Source organism: Pinus tabuliformis, chromosome 7, assembly GCF_031772625.1.
Source record: "Pinus tabuliformis cultivar Carrire ecotype Pingquan chromosome 7, CPIR1, whole genome shotgun sequence".
NCBI classification, from domain to species: Eukaryota; Viridiplantae; Streptophyta; class Pinopsida; order Pinales; family Pinaceae; genus Pinus; species Pinus tabuliformis.
The window spans coordinates 1,391,469,765-1,391,493,293 of NC_142293.1; the positions used below are offsets into that span (position 1 = coordinate 1,391,469,765).

The window sequence follows — 23,529 nt, forward strand, 5'->3', positions numbered from 1 at the left end:
AGTGCTTTTTGCATAAGCAATCGTGAGCCAACTTTGTATACCAAAATGCATAAATGTAAAATTATTATTGTATGTCTCTATGTAGATGATCTTCTTTATACAAGAAATATGATGTTAGAAGATTTCAAAGCAACAATGCAAACATAGTTTGATATGAAATATCTAGGAGTCATGAAGTACTTCTTAGGCATTGAAATTCACCAATCTGCTAATGGAATTTTTGTCGGTCAATGAAAATATGCCACTTATATCATCAAAAAGTTCAAAATGAAAAATTGAAAACCTACAGATACACCAATTGCTCAAGGCAAAAAATTGAGCAAAGAAGATGTAGCACCACGAGTTGATTCCACACTGTATAAAAGTCTAGTTGGTAGCTTCTTATGTCTCACTTCAACTAGACCTGATATTATGTTTGCGACAAGTTTTGTCTCCAAGTTTATGAAGTCACCTAAGATTTCTCATTGGAAGGTTGCGAAAATGATCTTAAGGTATATTGCAGGCATAATAGATTATGGCTTGTTATATACACATTCTGAAAATTGTTCACTTTCAGGTTATAAAGACAACGATTATGTAGGGAGTTTAGATGATCACAAAAGCACCTCAGGGTATGCTTTTCATCTTGGAACCAATCTGATTTCATGGGGATCTAAGAAACAATCAATCAGTTCAATATCTTTTGTAGAGACAAAATATGTAGTAGCAAATTCAGCATCTTGTCAATCTTTGTGGTCGAGAAGATTATTGAAAGATATTTCAAATATTCCGAAGGAGCCAACTCCAATCTACTATGATAACAATTCAGTGATTTCCTTATCAAAAAATCATGTTTTTCACAAAAAGAGCAAGCACATTGACACTCGTTTTCATTTTGTCTGTGAGCTTGTCAATGATGGGGACATAGTACTTGATTTCTGTGGTTCTAAAGATCGACTAGCAGATATTTTCATCAAGCCATTGAGCAAGAATATATTTGAATTTCAAAGAGAACAACTAGGCATTATAAGTGTCACTACATGTAACAATTGAGATTAGGAGGGGATGTTGAGATATTAATCTCACTTTCAATTAGTTGTTGGTTAGGTGTCATGAGATAGGTTATTGATGTTTACAATGTAATCTATTTAATCATTTAGAATATTGAGAAGAACAATCTCTGCTTCACTTTTCAGTTTCATTCTTTGTCAATTAGAATTGGAATAATTTCAAATCTTAGGAAATTGGTGGTGTGAACCACATGGCATGAATTTAATTTTTTAAATTTACTAAAAATCAATAGAACTTAACAAACCTTGTAATACTTTACAACTGTTGATAAAAATTAAGACTAAGCATACGCTGAGCATATTCCCTTGAGAGCCAATCTACTCCCTCAATTAAAAAGATTGAAAAAAATCCACAGATCTTCATCGACCTTAAATTGAAATAAATTTATATATAAACTTTTATATATATAATGCTTAATTACGGTACCATATTTTGACAGGGTAAGTTGCAAGATTTAATCTCCCTATGCTTCATGAATCGACGCTTTAAATGAATTTCGATAGTTACCAAAAAAGTTATAATTTACAGAAACGCTGAAACTCACCCATCCAAAATAATAGACAAAATCCAATGAATATATAATCCTAAGCCCAGTAAGACTAAAATGATTTTTTAGCGTCCGTTCAGCCAGACACTAGCAAACTGTTTCACATATGATTCAACACAATCGGTGATGTATATATATATATATATACACCCAGACAATCTGAAACATTTATGGACGAATCTTGCGCTGAAATTGTTTTTTCAACAGAAATTTTGATAGGAACTGGCCATTTTTTTTGGTTATATGGGATAGTCTGCAAGTCTTAACTCAACTCATCATTCAGTGTAAGACCGAAACATTCAAAGACCATAAAAACCTAGAATCAGAATCCCAAACTCATCCAACAAAATGTGCTTATATGAAATTATAAATTTCAAACGACATAACTAAAGAGTAGACAATCTCTAATGGTCCCCTTGACAAGAGCGTATTTACGGAGCAAAACTTCCATGGAAAATCCCGTCTTCTCCAACACTCTTGCTGATATAACATTTTCAGAAACCACAAAAGCTTCAATCCTGCTCACTCCCTCCAAATCTCTGAAGCCCAATTTGACTGCTGTTGTGATCGCCTGGGTGGCGAAGCCCATCCTCCAGTACCTTTTGGCGATGGCGTACCCAATCTCAGCTCGGCAGCTGTGGATACCTGTTCCTTGCTTGAGCATGACATGGCCAATGGGCTTACCGTTGAAACATATGGCCTTGAACCATGGGTGAGGAATTACCATCTTCACCAGAAATTCCTTCAGCTTCTCTTTGGATCTAAAAGTTTCCCATGTCATGAACTTGGTCACTTCCTCGTCGCTCGCCCACTCGTAAAAGTCATCTAAGTCTTCTACGCAGAAGTTCCTCAGTTGGACATGCCCAACACTACCATTATTCTTCATGTTGCAAATGCCGCAGTTGTTGGCCATTCTCTGGATTTCTAGCTCTCAAATTATCGGCCTTCCACTATGAAATCTGTTACTAATTTCACCATATGGACTGTACACATTCAAGGCAAAGCCACCAGCCCGCCTGCAATTCCGACGAGAATGAGGTGAAGATGAATGAATTTATAAACACCACACAAAAAATTATACCATATCCGGCATGAGGGAATTCCCCAGTCATCACGAGACGAGTCATTGACCGTGGTCAATCACGTGTTTCATCTATCCCACCATGGTTTCTACATCGTTACCGACGCAGCGGAGAGAAACACATACAGTGATTAAGGAATCAATCATAAGTGGAGAGTTTCCATAAAATGTTTGCACTCGTGGGTACCCTGCGGGAGAAGTACAGTGCCACATTTGGTGATATGTCGGGAAAAAATGTTCTGTTAATCACATTTTCCCGGTACCCTAGCTGACAGTGCCATGTGATGCCTTTCATCTCCGTAAAATGTGATGCAATTGCTTTTTTGGATCCAGCCATGGATTTAGATTTGTTGTACCGTTAGACGGATCTTGCCCTAGATTCGTGTTACTACCGACTTACAACTTGCCATTGATACGAACACGGAGTCTTTGGGAGTTCACATTTCGAACAAGAGGGTTGACGGATGTAAGGGATGACATGACTCTCTATATGCATGCATTATAAGAGGTGTTTTGAGTGGAATGTTGATGTTGTGTGTTTATTGGTATGGATTGTTTGAATATCCATGTAGCTTATATGTTTTGTGGGATTAATCTTTTTAAAAGGCTTCCGTCACTCTCTATATGCGTGCATTATAAGGGATGTGTTTTGAGTGGAATGTTGATGTTGTGTGTTTATCTATTTGCAGTTTTGAGTGGAATGTTGATGTTGTGTGTTTATCTATTTGCAGTTTTGAGTGGAATGTTGATGTTGTGTGTTTATTGGTACGGATTGTGTGAATATCCATCTAGCTTAGATGTTTTTTTTGGATTATTTTTTTAAAGGGATTAATCTTGAATTTCAATTTTGGAGAGGATTAACATTTTGGAAAACAATTTGTTTACGCATGGTAGGTAGTACAATCAGGTTAATAAAGTAATTGATATATTATTTTTTGAATTAAAATTGAAAACAAGATCATTTCTAAAATAAATAAATTAATATTCAATAGAAATTAAATCCTTAGTAATTAGGGATAGTTAAATTAAAACTTTACAAGTTATATTTTGAAATAGTCATGCCATCCATGTAAAAGTAATAAAAAAATGTTAATGGAATGTATATATCATAATTTTAAAAATTTTTATTTTCATTTAGAAGTGGGTTTTAGAGTCTAACACAAAGAAAATGAGTGAATGCTAGTGGGTTTTAGAGTCTAACACAAAGAAAATGAGTGAATGCTAAAGTGTTTAGATAACATAGTTTAATTTTCTTTGTTATAGAAGAAATTTAGAAATAAGATGAATTTACGTTAATTATTTATGTATATGTCACATGTCAAGTTCATGTTAAATGGGATTACACATATTCTTTATAATGAGAAACAAAGCATTAAAATATTTAATATAAAGAATATTTTACTTGTAAAATGTTTATAGAGAAAAAAGAGAGAATTGATATTGAAATATGTGTGTGTGTAAGATTATTTTTTTTAAAGGTTCCTTTTTAAATTGAAATTGAAATATATAAAAAGTCAACTAGCCAAACATTTATATTAAATTGGAAAAAATGATATACTATGCAAAATCTATGGTAGCTCCTAGGAGAAAAATAATAACTTGTATCCAAATTGTCTAAGAGAAATGTTTATTCAAATGTCACACACAAATAAACAAATCATATGCTTAAATATATCCATAGTAAAAAAACTAAACTTGCTAATTTCTATAAGAATTTAAATGTGAAAGAAAAAAGGAAAGACATATTAGGGTTAGATTTGAATGAATGTTGATAGGAGCTTTAGTTGTCTTCTCAGGAGAATGCTCAGTTCTTGTGACTCCATGATTAAGATTCCCTTGGTCATAGCTAAAACCTTGCTATTCACTACTTTGAGTTGTAAGTGTATGTCATTTGGTGGAAGTAGTATTTCCTCATAGGATTCACTTATCTCTAAAATCACTTTCCCTGTGAAAGTATCAATATGCAAATAAAAATAAATAATTTGATAATATTTGGTTTTTCTTATATCTCAATTCAACGGCTGCATTATTACATATGTACACATCTAGAGTAATCCTACACTTCGTTCTTGCTTCCCCCACCATAGATTTGAGTTCATCCTAGGTTGTCAAAGGAACTTGATCACAACAAGTTGCAACGAGGTTTTCTCTCCTTGGTAGGAACTAGTGGTAGTTTCCATACAATGATGGTTTTAGCTATAGTTTCCCACAATAACATGAGGCATCATGCCAAAACATCGAAATGAAAAAAGTAAGGGGACAAAGACAAAAAGAGTAATCATGATAGATGGTGGCCCCTTGATAAAAAAATATTGCTAGAAAAACAAACTCTTTCTACATAATGACAAGTATGCACATAGGAAAAGTTACAGCCAAGGGAGAAATGGAGTAATAACAAACAATAAGAGTGAGGGAGGGAATCAATACTTCTCCATGACATTAGCTCTAAGGATTGATTGAGGCTAACGATGCCTGGAAAGGTAGAATAGAAGGGTCTATTTTTATGTCGTATAGTATAATTGAACAATCATAATTGGAGGTCAAGGTTGAAACCACCAAATTCATGTAGCAAAGTGACTACTTGTATTTAGTACAACCATAATGGAAGGAACCTTGATATCACACAAACATAGTGTCATGATAGAATTATTTTATGCATGTGAAGGATGGTTGGAGGGAGTGACTTCTAGCATCTCAAGCTTTGTGTGGAGTGGGCACAAAGATAGGATTATATCCCTATTATACTATGGTCTTCCTCATGATACTCAATTTACGAAGACATTGAAATATTTTATTTATGGTACATATTGAACTGTTTTTGGTTATTAATATTTCTTTTAAGTATCATTTTAATGGTGCATTGCTTGGTATGAGGGAGATATTCAATTCCTCTTGTGCTCAAGGTAGGTTTCATATGTTTTATATTAGCAACTAATATAGATCCATATTGACTATAGTAATACCATGTGATAAGAGGGATGGAAATATGAAGAAAGGTTTTCACCTTTAGTGATTTCATCCTCTCATACCACAATAGGTATAAAGTTAGTATTGATCCAAACAAGTACAATATCAATAAGATGGATCTATAAATAGTCTACCTCATGCCTCTTTTATCATCATGTTAGTAGACTTTCTAATTTGGCTCTTAGGAAATAAGTAAATTAGGTACTTCAAGATGCACCATTACATTAGCACTTTGAACATTGTTTCCCACATCATCATTAAACCATTTGTTTGATCAATCTCCATTAATAGACCCACTTGAACATCAACCAATGGGGTCCCTACCCTACGTGGATTCCCCTTTGCTCCATCTCATAAGTTTCCATTTTCATTGGGGCACGTGTATCCATATCTCTACACCCCCCTTAGAATTTTTTATATTCATTTTGTAAGCTTACAATAATTCTTTAGGAAGAACCCCTCTTTTTTCTTCTCACCCATTCCTCACCTTTTTGTAGTTGATTCAAATTTAAACAGGAACACAACAAATGCCAGATATAACCATAAGTACAGAGATGCAGCAGAAATAATACTTCATTTCATTAATGTAAAATACTGAAATATGCTTACAAACAGAAATGGAAATAAACTACCTCAGGTGATGGTAGCTTATCTCTGAGGAGAGAAGTGGCGGCTATATACCTTTGAATTGTCTTACAATGAGGCTCAAAGGCCTATTTATTGTTGAGAAACAATGGAAAACCCTAAACATCCAAAATCCTAACCCTAGGAGATGAAGCACCAAAGTATGGGCCATGTTTGGGTAAATTGGTACATCAACTTCCCGGGCTCGTAACTTTGGCATACAATCTCTATTTGACGCGCACAATCCCCCGTTAGAAAGATCTATCTAGGGACTACAACTTTTGAGTGAGAAACATTGATCAGTCACCCATGATACTCTTGGATTTCCAAAAACAAAGTCGTTTAGGGCCTCAAAATGGCTCAGGAAGGTCACAAGTCAAAAAACTACTAAAAATAGTAAACTGTGTTACAATTAAGGAAATTGAAAAGCTAAAAGAGACTGTAGTGGGGGTCCAAGTGGGATAGGCAGGTGGCCACCAACATCCACTTCGATCATTCCTCTCCCCTTAGGAGGAAATGGTTCCCATTGCATTGAGTGCCTCCATGAGATGTGGAAACTTCTATTGAACTTGGTCCATGGTGAGTTGTTCTACAATACCTGATGTATCTAGTAATGGTGGGAAGCATGGTCGAGGGTGGTCCACATTGAACACTCACTGCAAGCCAAGGAATGGGGCAATGTTTTGCTGCAAAGAATTATTTCCCACAACCTTGGTAATGGTGTAAGGACCATCTCAGAGTGGTCCCAGATTCCGATGGGCTCTTGTATGATGTTCTTTCTACAGATACGACCAGACTTTGTCGCCCAGTTGAAACTTGTGTGGCACCCGATGTTGTTCATGTCGCTGCTTGTACTTGGCATTTTCTAGAATGGACTGATAATATATTGGTCATTGGGTAGAGGTGCTCTGGGAGTTAGATCAAAGGAATGCTTGACCTGATAGTGCAATGGTACCCCTGTGGGTGAGGAGAAGATGTTCTTGTATTCTTTGATGATCGTATCCACCTACTTCTGCTGTGTGGAGGAACCCTTCCCGAGGGCCATGGATTTGGCTACGATCTTCCCCTTACTTTAAGAGAAAAAGAGAAAGAAAATAAATTTCCTAGTCTCGGAGATGATCTTACGGCATTTCTTAGTAGAGATCAAAAAGTTGGTGGTAGGTGGGGCTACCTTCCGTATCCTATATAATGAATTACCCAAAGAAATAACAACAACAGGAGGCCTTGCCTCATACACAACATGTCACTTCCATAAGTATGGTTGGCCTCATAATACATCACAAACATCCAGAGGTGAAACAACACACAATACCTCATTTGTGAAGGGCTTGATGTTGTAGGGAAGGTGACACTACTGGTGGACTCGGAGATCTTGTCCTTCGTGAAGCCACCCGATACTATACAACTGCAGGTCTGGTGTAGTTGGTAGGCCCAACTACTTCAAATTCTCTGCTGAAATGAGGTTCTTTTGGCTACCACTGTCGATAATGAATTGTAGTGGCGAACCCTTCACCCACATTTATGAGTGGAAAAGACGCTCCCCCTCCTCTGAATCTTCGATCTCATTCTTCTACGTCTTGGCCATGGCAACAGTGGCACTGGGCTTTGCATCAATGATCTACTTTCCTTTTTCATTCCTCTCGTCGAGTTCTGACTCAAGTTCAGGACATGCATCTGATTCTGAAGCTTTCAACTTGGCCACCACCAACTCCTTGGTCTGAAACTCACTTGTGTTATGAGTGGGGCTCTTGTGGAGCTCACACCACTTTCCTGTGTCCTTCTTTGACTTTTTGGTGTTGTTCTTTTCTTGCGACTTTCACTGGTTGTCTTGGGTAACCCGTTCTGGCTTTGTTCTTGGTTCTGTGGTTTTGCGAAGCCTTTCCCTTGCTTCGGATTCATGGATTCAAAGTCTTGCTTCTTCTGTTTAAACTTCTCCTCAATCTTGACAACGTATCGGTACACCGTGTCAAGCGAGGAGATGTCTAGGAACTCCATCTCGTCCTGGATGTACCTGTGTAGGAAGCTGCGGTATTTGAGTACCAAATGCCACTCAGAATCCTTGATACTCAACTGCGTGTAAAGGGTATGAAAAATGTTGGTAAACTCTGTGACGTCTTGGTCCCTTCCCTGCCGCAACATGGTCCCCTTTATGTATTTATCCTCATAGCTTCCAATAGGGTATTACTACTCCTTTATGGCATCCCAAAATTAATTCCAAGTGGGTGTGACTGAAAGCAATGAGGTCGTACTTTCATCCTTCTTCTCACAATAGGTTTCGCACCAGTCCTTGACGTGGGGGGTAGCTTTGAGAAGAGCAAAAGTAATCTTTTCCCAGCTGGAAAAATCATGAACAGAAAATATCCTTCTAGCATATTTGACCATTTATCTACCACAGCTGCATTTATTTGGACCTCAAATATGGGAATGTCAAAGCTTACTTGTACCTTAAAAGGTGTGGTGTTTCGAGAGTAGCTGCCAGTAGTATATGTGTTGCCCCTAGGTAGCTGTTGAAGGATTTAGACAAAGTCATCGCGTTCCTCTGTCGCTCAAGGGCTTCTTCGAGTAAGATTTTGATAGGATCTCCTGCCCCTCGTCTTTCTTTTCATCAACCATGGGATGCTGTTGGGGTTTGCAAAGGTTAATCTTGCAAATTTTCAACCAGATCGAGCCCTAACTCCTTATATCTTGACCTCATTGGGGACATGCATAGAAAAATAGAGAAAGAGAAAATTGCTCTAATGCCACTAATCTAGATTTAAATAGGAACACAAAAAATGACAAATATAACCATAATATAGAGATGCAGCAGAAAAAATACTTCATTTCATTAATGTAAAATACTAAAATATGCTTCCAAATAGAAATGGAAATAAACTAGCTCAGGCGATGGCAGCTTATCTTTGAGGAGAGATGTGCCATCTACATGCCTCTGAACTGTGTTACAATGAGGCTCAAAGGCCTATTTATTGTTGAGAAATAATGGAAAACCCTAAACATCCAAAAACCTAGCCCTAGGAGATGAAGTGCCAAACTATTGGCCCCTTTGGGGTAAACTGGTACATGAACTTCTTGGGGTCATAACTTTGGCATACAATCTTCATTTGACACGCACAATACCTCGCTAGAAAGATCTATCCAAGGACTACAACTTTTTAGTGAGAAACATAAGACTATGGCCAATGTTGCTCCTATTTTTTTCCAAAAAACGTTGTTTAGGGCCTCAAAACGACTCCGAAAGTTTAGGACTCGAAAAACTGCTAAAAATAGTAAATTGTGCTACAATTAAGGAAATTGAAAAACTGAAAGAGACAGTCATGGGGGTCCAAATGAGATAGTTGGGTGGCCGCCAACATCCACCTAAATCAGTAGTAATCCTAATTTCCCTTGGTAGGTGCATTCAAATAAAAAGTTTCCTATGTCTACCTGGCCTCTCATAATAGCCATTATTTATGTCCCTAGTCCCCTAGTTGTAGCTCATTATTTTTTGTGTTCTTATATATACTCATAATCACATCCATAACATTGATATAGACAACTCCTCTCTAATGATTCTCCTAACTCAAGAGCCTTGTTCTTTCTATTATGTTGAGGTTTCCACCCTCTTGAAACCTATTAGCTATGATATGACCAAGGAACTTCCATAGTTCTATAGAAATTTGATGGAAATTTCAAATTCTCAAGATTTCAAACTGAAAAAAAAATAGACACAATTATACTCTACAATTATGCGGAATGGAAATCACAATTTACAAAAACATGAAAAAAGCAAAACTACTACTACAAAATGATTTCTAGGGGAACCTAACTAGGAAAAACCTCTTAAGACTTTCTACATTAATCAGTTGAATAGGGAAAATATTACAATTTCATGCTCCATCTCTCAGCACCACCTACGAAGGTAAACTATACTCCCTAATGAATGTCGTACTCTAGCCAACACTTATCCATTTCTAAGCCCCAACTTCCTCCTCTTTCCTTGTGCAATTCAAGAGAAGTTGAGCTCCTAAATAATATGGAATTTTGTATTTCCTTGTATGATTCCCAACGAATTGATCACCCAATCAATGTAAAAACTATGTAAACTCAACTAATATATATTTGACATTTACAATATGCCTTTTCCTCTACACACTCAACTAATATATATTTGACATTTACAATATGCCTTTTCCTCTACACACTCAACTAATATATATTTGACATTTACAATATGCCTTTTCCTCCACTCGAGCTAGGAAATTCAAATGCCATGCATGTCTAGGCTATATTTAGTTGATTAACTAGCTAATTGATAGATTACTGAGTTAGCAAGACTTCTACTACTCAACTAACCTTGAAACGACTCAATTAGGGACTTGAGGTTAGCTAAATATGATCAACTAATGATAATTGAATTAGATTACTAAATTTTAGCGATTACTACATGTACAACTCTACAACTAGCCTCTAACTCCAATTATCTGAACTAACTAGTAGATAAGGCCATGTCACACAAGTTAACTAGAATCCAAGCCATCATGCGGATGTGGAAAATCAAATTACTCAATTTTACAATGGCACAAGTCAAAACTAATCCTTTATTTCTATAAGTTCTATTGCTGCCTCTTAGAAAGAAATGGATTTTACACAACTCCAATCAAACTCTTGTGGAATTTATTGTAGCAATACCTCTCATTGTTATCATTGTTACTGCAACAACTGTGATTGATAAGCATCCAAAATATTGAATCACCTATGTCTCTACATCTTTCTACTGGGAAACTGAATTGTTTTTTATTCTACGTTGTGCCTCCTGCACTGCTATCGGCACTGGTATGTTCTCCTCAACATCTGACTACACCAACTGGCACTGATCCTTATGCTACTAAATACTTTGGGCCCCTGTAGCAAGGTAATGATCAATGAGGAAATTATATGCACCTACTACTACTCTCCTATGGATCCTACCCAATTTCTACAACTCTTGGACTAAGGCACTAGATGGCCCCACCTCACTCCTAGAGGTATAGTTACATGCAAAGTTAACTCTAATCTACTCATACTATTATTGTTACTTCTTTGTTGTTTCTTCCGCATTATAGCTACAACTGTTGTAATAATGAGTTTGATCTCCCCAAATCCTAAAGTACTATCTTCCATATGGTTGCTCCCTTTGAAACTAGTTTCCCTCCTAGTCGTGATCCCCCTATGGAAAATCTCGCTTCTCCATAATTTTCCAATATCAATGATCAAAACTCTTGTTTGTGTCGCTAAACATTGGCTCACTGATATTCCCACTAGTAGCCTTCTAGCTCCATTAAGATGTTTGCATATAGGGTCTTCTAGATATGCCCTCCTGACAACTCATTAGTTCTTTAATGATCATTGTACATGACTTCAAGGACAACCCACTTTTCAAGATTCTGGATGCTCCAAAATGTTTCTCCTATGGCACTTGTGATGATCCAAAATCTATTCCAAACTCAGAAATTCAAACTTCCCTCCCATGCATACTCAAGCCTCAATCCACTAAAAGGCATTGTTCCTGCACTGAAGAAAATTCATGCACCACAAATATGGTATTCAAAATTTATGAAGGAGAAGGTTTGACGAATGGTTTCTAATGTGATTTTATGCTCTGATACCATGTAGAAATTTCATATAAATTGCAACTACTCAAGATTTCAAACTAAAAAACAAGAGAAACAATTCAATTCTACAGTTCTATGGAATGGAAACCACAATTTAGAGACACATGAAAAGACATGCAAGAAATAAAATGAAAAGTACACAATGATTTCTAGGGGGACTCACCTGGAAAAAACCCATCAAGAAATTTTTCATTAATCAGTTGAATAGAGAAACTATTACAATTACATGCTCTAGCTTTGAGCACCACTTGCAAAGGTAAACTTGTTCTCCCTACTGAATGTCCTAATGTGGCCAACACTTAGCCAATTCTAGGCCCTGACTTCCTCCTGATGCGTTTCATAATTCAGGAAAAATTAACCTCTTAAATAATCGAGAATTCCCCATTTCCTTGGGCAGTTCCCAAGGAATTGATCACCTGAAAACTCTATACACTAAACACTACAACAAAACCAGCGATTTGCGCCAGATTTAGCGCCAGATTTTAGTGCATTTTTTTTGTAATTGTGATGAGCAACCTGGCGCTAAATCTGGCTCTATTGTACAATTTTTAAATCGTCCTTTTTTGCACCTGATTTTGCATCCCTTTTCACGCTAGATTTTGCATCATTTTTTACACCAAACTATGCATCATTTTTTGCGTCAAATTTTGAACCAAGATTTGCATCTTATTTTATGACAGGTTTTGCTTCTAGTTTTGTGTCATTTTTTGCATCTATTTTTCATTCTCTTTTGCTTCCTATTTTGTGTCATTCTTTGCTTCCATTTTTGCACCATCATTTGCATCAAGTTTACATTGTATTTTGAATCCAATTTAACGTCTTTTTATGCATCCATTTTGTGTCAGTTTTTGCATCTAGTCTTACGCCAGGTTTTGTATCTAGTCTTACACTAGTTTTTGCTTCTATTTTTGCACCAACTTTGGTGCCTATCTTTGCACCATGTGTTGAATTTGATTTAGCACCAAATTTTGCATCCATTTTTGTGCCCATTTTTGCATCTTTTTTTGGACCATTTTTTACATCCACATTTACGTTTGATTTGTCTCCATTTTTCCCATCTCATTTTGCACCATATTTTGCGTCATTTGTTTCATCCAATTTTGCATCATTTTTAACACCATCTCTTGCATCTAATGTTACATCATTTTGAGCATCGAAATTTGCATTTATATTTGCATCTTATGTTGAGTCATGTGTTGTGTCCACCTTTGCATCTTATTTTGTGTCTAATGGTGCATTCAATTTAGAGCCATTTTTTACGTCTACTTTTGTATTTGTTTTTGCACCAAGTTTTGCATCCAATTTTAAGCTATTTTATGCCCCTTTTTGCACCATTTTTTTGTGTCTACTTGTGTCCAATGTTGCACCATTATTTACACCGACTTTTTCATCCAATTTTGCATTTTTTTGGTGTCTAGTTTTACATCGTTTTCACCATCCAAATTTGCATCTTTTTTTGCCTCATTTTGTGTCCACATTTGCATATAATTTTGTGTCTGAGTTCGAGCCTAAATTTGCATGTGATTAGGAATCATTTTTTACATCCAATATGGCATCCTTGGTTTCACCTTTTTTCAGCCCCATTTTGCATCTTGTTTTATGTCTTTTCTTACATCTTTTTTTTTTCCTTTTTTGCACCCAAGTTTGCATCCCAAATTTACACCATTATTTGCATCATCATTAGGCATATTAATTTGTAACGTTTTTTGTTTCTCTATAATGCTCAACTTTGCATCTTATTTTACATCTAGTTGTTGTCTTTTTTTGCATCTAATTTGGTGCCCATTTATGTGTCCTTGTTTTTGCCCAATTTGATATCCTTTTGTATGCCATGTTTTGTTCCCTTCTTTGTGTCAACTATTGCACAATTTTTCACTTCTAATTTAAAACACTTTGTATGTCAATTGTTTGCATTTTGTATTAATTCCTAGTTTAACATCCAATTTTACTTTCAATTTTGCATCCATGGTTACATCCGCATTTGACTTCTTATATAGAGTATATTTTTCTTTACATATATGACCCCCTTTATAGATTCATAGTGAAATATATGATAGTTTCTAAATATCATTAAAGCAGATATCACAATTCAAAATCATTTGTAAAGAAATTTAAGAGAAATTGACAACATCCATCCAAAAAAATAACAATGTGTCATTAACAATTTTCAAAACATGTATAAAATAGCAACATAATACTAATAAAATCAGTATTATTTTTAATCAAACCAACTAAAATTCAAATAGATTAACAAATCAAAATATTTCATGAATATCGTTATGATAAATTAAAAACATACATAAATCAAACTCGTCGTATGATTACAAAATCAAAATGTCTCATTGATATAGGGTAAATTCACAACACCCATCTAAACATAACAATGTCATTCTACACAATAATTCTTCATAAAAAACAATGCATGTGCATGCCTAGCTACCACCACCAAGATCATCCTCATGATCATCTTGACCATCCTCATTACTCTGATCCACATCATCACCAACACCGCAACTATCATCATCATCTCCTCCTTCACCACCATCATCCTCATCCTCATCCTCATCCTCATCATCCCCTGATATATGTTGAACATAATTTGGATCATCGTCTTGGCAATCATTACCTATAGCATTCTGACAAAAAAAATCAATATTACATGTTAGTATTAATTACATAACACAATGCATGTTTTTGTTATACAATGTTAACCATAAAATGAAGTAAGATATAATATCTAATAGTACTAAAAAATAAAATGAAAATATGGTTTAAAAGTATATTGGAAATCCAACTAAGATTACATACCATAGAGTCCATCCAAACAACAAATTCAACCCATCTCTTTTGTTGCAGCACCTCCTTTTCCAAATGATTTGGAGGTCTTCAGGGTAAAAATATATATCCCATGGTTTATATTTGGCCTTAAAAAACAGTAGAAAAAAAAAATTGAGAACACAGGAGCAAGATGAAAAAGGAATTGCATGTCTAAACATTTTGAAGTCTCAAAAAGCATTCATCAACATAGAGAAGACTACAACACTACTCTTCACTTCCAAGTTTTCAACTAATGGATTTAACTGACCAGCAATGTTTTTTGCATGAACCATGCTCAAATGCTCAAGATGAGGTAATGAATGGATGTTATGCGCCTATCTGTGAATTGCAACCACAGGCATACATGTAAGTGCAAATTTGTAAATCTCATACCCAGATTTACCCATCATCAAGCACACAACTTTCGCGGGATCCATTTGACATATCTTATGTTTAAGAAGGAATAACATCCTTGAAGAGACTCATGGCTTTTCTTAGGGAAGGATCTTTGCATGCAGAATCTAGATTAACTCTGAACATTTCAATCAAACTAAGGTAAATGAAAGGCAACAATCCATCGGTCAAACCTCACAGGTTAAAAGCACCCGCTGAGTTTCACACAAATGAGAAAGCCTAAGGGAAAAGATTTGAGACATGCATGCTACATGATTTCATGTAGGATAAGTACCTAAGCTTAAGGCAAAAGATTTGAGACATGCAAATGTATGAAGTACAAGATTCAGAGAAAGAGAAAGAAGCTCCTTCATGCCATATTCTCACTGACAGTGAATCTCAGATTAGGTACTTATCAAGCATAAAATCATGTTGCATGCCAAGCATGAAATCATGAAGCGCACACCATGATAAGATTAGCTGACTCCAACTACTGCATCAAGATGAAAAATTCAGCACTCTAGACAGTCACATAAGAATAAAAAAACATTCAAAAGATATGAATGCATATTAGCCACTATAGAGGACCAAAACATAAACTTACGCCATAGACAGTGTGGCTGAACCTTTCCCTACTTTTGCTTCAACAACTTCAGTTCCTCCATCCTGTGTGCGCTTTGTCAAGGCTTTAATGTCCTCCTCAGACAATACAGAGTTTGGCTTTGGTGTTGCCTAAAAAAAATTATCAAAACAAAAAAGTGTTAGTTCCCTTTTTAACTGTATTGAAGGGTAGGTAATTATGATCTCATTTTATCTTTGATAAATTAATCTTCTAATATCCAAGAGTAAAGAACAAACTCAAGATGAGGATCCAACAAAGTCATATACATGTGAAAATAGTGGAAGAATTGTAACACCCGCATGTCCACCTACAACAGGAACATCAACTTCTGCAGACAGCATAGGATGACATCAACAACAAACATAAAACTGAGAATTGTATCTAATGTTAATAAAAGCATGATGTTGGTAAGATCCTGCAGCATATCATGTATTGGGTCTAGCCCAGATGGTTGTGTGCAAAGACTGTTATCCTTCCCACCCGGGTTCAATTCCCTCAAGTGACATCTTGAGCTGACTATATTTCTGATGGCCTTGAGCCCTATGATACCATCCTTGAAATGAGGAGAAGTGCCTGGCATGTTTGCCCAGGATGCATATTTCATGATTAAATTATAAAAAGTAAAAATATTTTACAGAATACTAAATATTTGAGAGTAGCTAAGCATAACAAGCCAGAATTTTAAATACCTTCAACAGGAACTCCTGCTTTTGAAGCATAGAACGTCTTTGCGCGGACAACATCAAGAGTAGTAACACCAAAGAGTTTCTTTTCATTATAGGTCCCTGCCTTCTTAAAAACCTCAGCAGCTATTGGTACAGTAGAATTTACAGGATTGCTGATCATATTTACAATTGCCTGCCATGGATATCAAGTCCTCAGCAATGCCATAAAAACCAATTCTAGATGATTTCTTGAATCCAAATATACCATTCCTGATAGAAGGAAAACATTATCCAGTACACTCTCCCCCCTCTCCATATCTCTATCTATATAATATGTAACAATATACTATACATACTGTACACACACACCAGTACATGAACAAAACAAATAATTGTGAAACATACTTCTTTATCTATTAAATTGCCACACTAATGGTAGTACATACTGATTGTATGTAATATATAATGTTATAGAGGATACCTCGTGATCAAGTGGATTTGTGCACAGTTAAATAGAAGACCAAGGATATTTTTTATATTGATATTCATATGCCAATTTTCTCAAAAGTTCAAAAGCTAAGTTACTAACTACAAGAGGAGAAACAAGAATAACAGGGCTTTAACAGTGGCTGCAAACTTGCATTGGACTACACAGCTAATTACTCTTAAGTTCATTTCAATTAGTATTTCCTTCTTATGGGCAAAAGTTAGCTGCAATTTGTCTAAATAAAGAGTCAATAATGAGTCAATCACCTATTCGTTTGACTCAAAGAAGTCTTCAAGCTTCGTTAACCTCTCCAGTAGAATTGATTATATACAAGAACAGTATGTAAATCTAGATCAACAACTTGCTTAAAGATTCTTGCAAATATGTATTTGTATATATTGCCATCTCTATAGATCTCAAACATACAAAGCCTTCGACAAAGCAACTTACAATCAACGTCATGCTTATTCCTATGAAATAGTCAATAAGAAAATCGCATGAAAACAAAAACTTCAAAGAAGATCATAAATCATGACAACTTACCTCTGGGAAGTATTTTGCAATTGCAGAGCAAAGAGATTTAACAATCCCTGCATTGATGTTGAAGAGATCATCACGGGTCATGCCAGGTTTTCGAGGCACACCAGCAGGAATGATCACAACATCTGCATTCTCCAATGCCGTGCCAAGTTGTTCCTCTCCCATATATCGTGCAACCTGCACCCAGGTCACACTGCTGTGAATTACTGACAAGGTCATGACACAAGCATGATAAAATCAATATGGCAGTACCAAATTAAATGATAAATATGTAGACCAAAAAATAAGAAAAGAAATTATTATCGCAAAGTTCCAAAAGAAGTAAAACTTGTTATCCTTGTTCCATGACCCAAGCAATGGTATGTCCTCCTCATAGTGAACAAGAATAGGATTATTTGTATTCTATAGTAAAATCCACCTTTTGGCTTTTACCGAGGAGATAGAGCACCAAAAGCAATGATTATGCTCGTAGGAGATTGAAGACCTATACCAACCCACGTTTCAATCAGGGTATAATCTTGTCCAATCCAGGTATACGACATTTCAATCAGGGTATAGTCTTATCCAATCCAGGTATAAAAGTGATGCTGTGATAAATAATTAGCATCTCACAAGCCACTTTAGGGAGTTTATTCAACCTTAGTTTAATTTACGCTGCGAAGACTATTTTGATTTAATCTACTCATGGGTAAAGAGGCAAATCTAAACGACCCCAAAAAGGTTGGATATAGAGGCAAATCCAATATGCAGAGGGTCATCAATTCAATCCTCACAAAATAACAAATTGACAATGCAATGAGACTATTCTAACTTCTAAGTAGTCATTAGGCCGAGTATGACTTAGATCCATCAGATCAAAAAGTCCTATTAAGTAGAGGCATATGATCCAGTCGTGGATTCTGCTAAAAATATAGATGCACTTTTCATCAAAAAAATATGAACTACCTCGTCCATTGGGCTGTGGTTTAGTGGCAAGTTGTAGGGTTCTTGTCATGAGGATGACCCAGGTTCAAAACCCAGGAGGCATATTCCCATGATAATGCGGCTGCCCATGTCATTCCAAAATATGAAGTCAGGTTAACGTGATAAACACCAATTCAATGATAATGCAGAGGTGCTGTTAATGATGACCCCTGTGCTATTGAGGTTTGCACAGATGAGCCCATCTGCAAGTCATGCGTGACTTTGATGAATAGATGCAATTAAGGTGTTTCACCCACACCAGTCAAAAGGCCTTGACCAAACAAAAACAATAATAGTGAGCCCAACCTCAATTTCAACCTTCTCCTATCAATAGCAAATACTACTACTGCTAATAATAATAATAAGCACAGCCCAAATTTCAATCTAGCCATAAATGTCAGGCAGATTGTAGTCAAGTAGTTAAATCATAGCACTTTCAGTGCCCTCTTAGAAGTATGTTGCGGCATTATCTCACCATCGGAGTTAACTACCATATTGAGATTCAACAGACAAGATCAGGAGCAAATCCTGCATGAAATTGGTGGAATAGAGATTCTATGTTTGTAGCATCTACAATGAGGGCAAAACCCACTATGTTAACAGAAAGACATTTGCCAACAAGAAAACAATCAAAAATAATAATAATGTAGCCCTCAATATCTGCCTCTTTTGAAATGGCCCAAAGAATGTCAGGTATAGTCAAATCCAATATTCACGGTGTACATTACAATCGTTTTAGAATGACAATGCGATGGGCGTTGCTTCAATGGATTGTTGGGCCAAATGTCACCTAGATCCATAAAATAAAAAACCCTAATCGAGTAGGTGCACATGATGCAGCCATGGATTTCCATGAAATAAATATCTAGGTGCTTTTTTTCATCAATCAAAATATGCACAAACACATTTACAAACTGACCATGAAAGTGAATTGAGTTGACCATTAACGTGAATTGGGTTGTGTTTAAGAAATTAAATCATTGCGCTTTCAGGGCTCAAACCCACGTTCAAAAGCCCCGGAAGGCATATTTCCTACAAAAATGTGGCCAAAAGAATAAATTCCACATTCGAAGAATCCCAGAGACCTTGACAGGTTATAGCAGTGGAGTCTAAGCCTAGTATAAGGCCTGGTTCCTTTAAAAAAATAGGCGCTTACCAAAATAAATAAATTATCTGACCATGGACAATATTAGAAACGTAAAATCAAAGAACTAATAACAGGTAAAACACTAACGAAAAGTAGATCCTACCAAGTGGGTCGTCGTACGATCGATCCCAATGGAGATCCCTTGAAACTAAAATCAAAACATCTCTATCGTTTGCAGAGAGAACAGATCCAGCATACAGAGAACGAAAAAAACGCGGCAGGAAAAGAGGAACCCACCTCAGCACGGCTGTTGATGTGGCCGACATTTGCAGCCACACCTGGAGTGCCAGCGATATCATAGAGCGCCAACTTTGACACCAGAGGATTGAGTTTCATCAGAAGAGCCAATGGCTGCCCGATACCCCCAGCAGCTCCCAACACAACAACCTTGCGTGGCGGACTTCCACCACTCGAATAAAACCTTCTCAGCATAACATTAGTTTTGAAAGAAGAAGATGATGCATTCTTCAGTGCAGATCCCACCAATCGTCGCATTGCAGAACTCATTTTTGCCGCTGGTAACACTGAAAGAATGCAAGCTGAAGGCAGATGAAGAAGAAGAGGGAGATTCCAGAGCTTAAAGGCCGAATCAATGGAGATGTGTGGATACGAATTTGTTAAAAGGGATTTTAAAGCCTCACGGTACTATGCAGGGCTTTGGTTTAATCTATTTTATTGCGAAATTCTTAGTTATTGACAATCAGACAGCTCGTGATAGAAATCCCTCTTTTGGGGGGACGAGGTTCGGGAATGGAACATCATGTGATCGAAATTTTCAGTTGGTCAAATGTTAATTAAGTTATTATAAAATAGAGATATTTTTTATTTTATTTTTTTAAATAAATTTAATAATATTAGGAGATTTTTATCAAACTCTGGTTAGGGGTCAGACTAGTTTACAATGTATTTAAACATTGCAAATCTCGGTGTGTTTAAAAGGAAAGTGTTTTTTTTTTTTCAGGGGTGTTAGTTATTTATGGAATATGTCATATTGTGGATATTTTGATTGATATTGGACCATTTTAGTTGTTTGTTATGTATGTCGAATAGTCCAATCCCAAGGAATCCTCGAAAGTGGTGAATCTTTGCAGAGAATCTTTAAAAGTGGTGAATATGATGTTAGGGTGTTTTTTAAAAGGAAGTGATAATTGAGATAGCTATATATTTTAAAAGAATATGTTTTTAGGGGTTATAAGAGTGCGAAGGACCATTTTCCATTCTAGGGAAAGGGAAAGGTTTATATTTAGGGATTAGGATAGTTTTTAATTTTTATTTTAAGGTAATAAGATCATTGAGGAAAGATATTATAAAAATATAATTGTTGATGGAGATTTATAATGATAATTAAATCTTTTTATAAAGGTATAAGGTAGGGTTAAAGAATGTTGTTATAAATAGTTTACAGGATAAATAAAGAGATAGAATTGTTTGAAAGAATGGAGTTATTTCATGCGCTTAGCGCAGTAAATAACAAGGTAGTTGGGTTAATGTAGCAAGTAAGTTAGATAAACGAGTATTTTAAAATAAAATCCGGTAAGTAAGGGTATTAATCCCATAAGAGTTCAGCCTTGAGCTAATAATGACATATTTTTGTAAGATTAGAGGATTTAGATTATATTACTGCGAGAAAAAACGTGATTATAACAAAGATGGATTGGTTTGGTCTATCGTTAGGGAGGTCAAAGCAATAGCACATAAACAAAATTTTCATATTGCTCGCATTCTTTCTGACCTGAGAGTCTGGGAATTTAAACCAAAAACAAGGATATACATAGACAAAATTACATAAACTAAGAGACCAAAATACATTCTGAAACAAGTAGAAGAATAGAGACGATATAGAGAGAGTTATCATTTTTCCTAGAGTTGCACTTGAGTTGTCATTCTATAGGGTGTTAAGTATGAGCTCGAGGGTGAGAGTCATCTCCTGTGGTTGATGGAGGCTGGGTAGTAGATAGAATTTGGTTGAGGTTGTCATCCATGTCATTCAGCATGTTCTCCATGTTGTTCATTATGTCCAGGAGTTCTAACATCAAATAAGGAGCTCTTGTTAGGTGTCAACCCTGTCAGTAAGTACCCGGCCCATGAGTGTCTCAGTATGCCATTACAGGTTGATATTCTTAAGCAAAGGCCCTCGCCCTGGTGGAGTTTCTATTATCATGAATATAATCTTGTGTTTCTCGCTCCACGTGATGATTTGGCACGTATCTTCTAGCCTAGCGAACTTGCCCTTTGATGTAAGCGATAGCTCACTACATGACCTCAAGAACGAGACGTTGATAATGGTCCACGATGGCTCCGGTGGAATCCTGAGCATGGGAGGCATGCAGGGAGGGAGGAGTAGGAGAGGGGAGTTGACTCGATCTGCCCCTATGTTCTGCCTCTGTGGAGATGGTGGTGCAACATCGAACCATGACTGAGTGAGAGGTAGGGGCGGCAGAAAGTCGATTGAAAGGAGGAACAAGTCGATGGTGGGTAAAAATAAACTAGATAGAGGTTAACCTTTCTAACTGAAAGTGGGGGGGGGGGTTAAAATTGTGAGGAGGCTCAGGTGAGGAAACCTGCAACAAAAATAAAGCCAAGCATGGGGACAGAGAGACAAGCTCCGAAATTCCAAATCGGAGCAAGAAGAGAGGTTGTGGAAAAGAACCAATCTTGAAGTGAGTTGCAAGGGGAGTAAAGGAGAAGACCAAACTTGATTGATAGAGATCCTTGTAAAGGAGAGGCATGGATGATAACCGAAAGTGGAGATCCTAAGGGGTTGATTGCAAGTGCAAACGTCGGGGATTACATGGCGCTTGCAAGCTAGAGTCATTGATAGAGTGTTGCAGGACCCCATGACCATATGCCCTATTTTAAAGGCTTCGAGAATTGGCTGTATTTTTCTCTTAATGATCCAACATGATATGCTTTGCTTCTTTAAATGACAGTGGTGTACTCACCTACACAAAACCATGAATGTGTGCTCGATTCGAAGAGTTTTATATCTACGAAATGACAGTAGCCCACCTCCTTTCGTACAAATGCCTCTAATACCATAAATATAATCCTCTACTGAGAATTGTGATGGTGGTGGCAGATATGCCATGCAGGTCGCTAGGTGTGGGCATCTTGCCTCCCTCTCATATGATTACTACAGATCATGGTCAATCAAGAAAATTAATGTTGTGCACCCACCTTAGGGAACTTTGTCTTGTTCAACAATGTCCTGACATTCATGCTTCCATTGAGCAACAAAAATTTGTTCCCATAGAGATTCCATGACCTCTAAAGTGAAGTTGAGCCCTTCATTGGCAAGCATGTTTACCAACTTGTTGCCCTTTCTTAGTATGTGTTGGAAAGCGAGTGCATTGAAGTTTAGGAGTTGTTTTGTGATATTCTCTAGACTAGCCAAAAGTCTCCAACTCCTTTAGCTCGAGTAGCCCTGCCTACCACCATCTATTTGATCTCTGCAAAGAAATGTAGCAAGATCATTTCACAGACTAGGAAATTTGTTTTCCTTATGATTCACCCTCAGGACAAGAAGAAGATTGTGGCCACAAATTCCAAACATGGCTCCTCCGCACAATAGTAGCAGATGGACAAGGTCATGGAGGAGTACACGGACATTTTCACCTCACCTGCGGGGGTACCTCTCCATTGTCAGGTCAAGCACTCCATCGATCTAACCCCAAGCGCGTCATTCCCAATGGATCAATATATCGACATTGTGTTCTGGAGAAGAATGAGATCAAGAGGCAAATTCAGGAGTTGTTGCAGAAAGGGCACATTAGGAAAAGCTCATCACCCTGTGGGAGTCTGATTGTATTGGTACATAAGAAGGATGGGACCTGGAGACTCTATATTGACTATCGGGTGCCAAACAAAATCATTGTCTATAATAGGTACCCAATCCCATGGATTGATGACCTTCTGGACCAGCTCAAGGGGGCCAAATATTCCAGCAATATTAACTTGAAGTTTGGTTAATTCTGATGTGTGGAAGACTGCCTTCAA

General features: G+C 36.7%; 1 protein-coding gene and 1 pseudogene across 2 annotated transcripts; both read right to left on the reverse strand.

The window, feature by feature from the left end:
• Nucleotides 1-14,239: 14,239 nt before the first annotated feature.
• On the reverse strand, nucleotides 14,240-20,170 carry LOC149252845 (malate dehydrogenase, mitochondrial-like). The gene is made up of 3 exons (XM_089456729.1): nucleotides 19,771-20,170; nucleotides 17,427-17,600; nucleotides 14,240-14,535 (listed from the first exon to the last, which is right to left on the reverse strand). The coding sequence occupies exons 1-3, from the start codon at nucleotides 20,038-20,040 to the stop codon at nucleotides 14,332-14,334; spliced, it is 648 nt and encodes a 215-aa protein (XP_089312855.1). The 5' UTR covers nucleotides 20,041-20,170; the 3' UTR covers nucleotides 14,240-14,331.
• LOC149252846 (malate dehydrogenase, mitochondrial pseudogene) lies at nucleotides 15,710-16,675 on the reverse strand (annotated as a pseudogene). The gene is made up of 3 exons (XR_016267253.1): nucleotides 16,421-16,675; nucleotides 15,998-16,059; nucleotides 15,710-15,841 (listed from the first exon to the last, which is right to left on the reverse strand). The product of XR_016267253.1 is annotated as a malate dehydrogenase, mitochondrial pseudogene (transcript).
• Nucleotides 20,171-23,529: the final 3,359 nt, after the last annotated feature.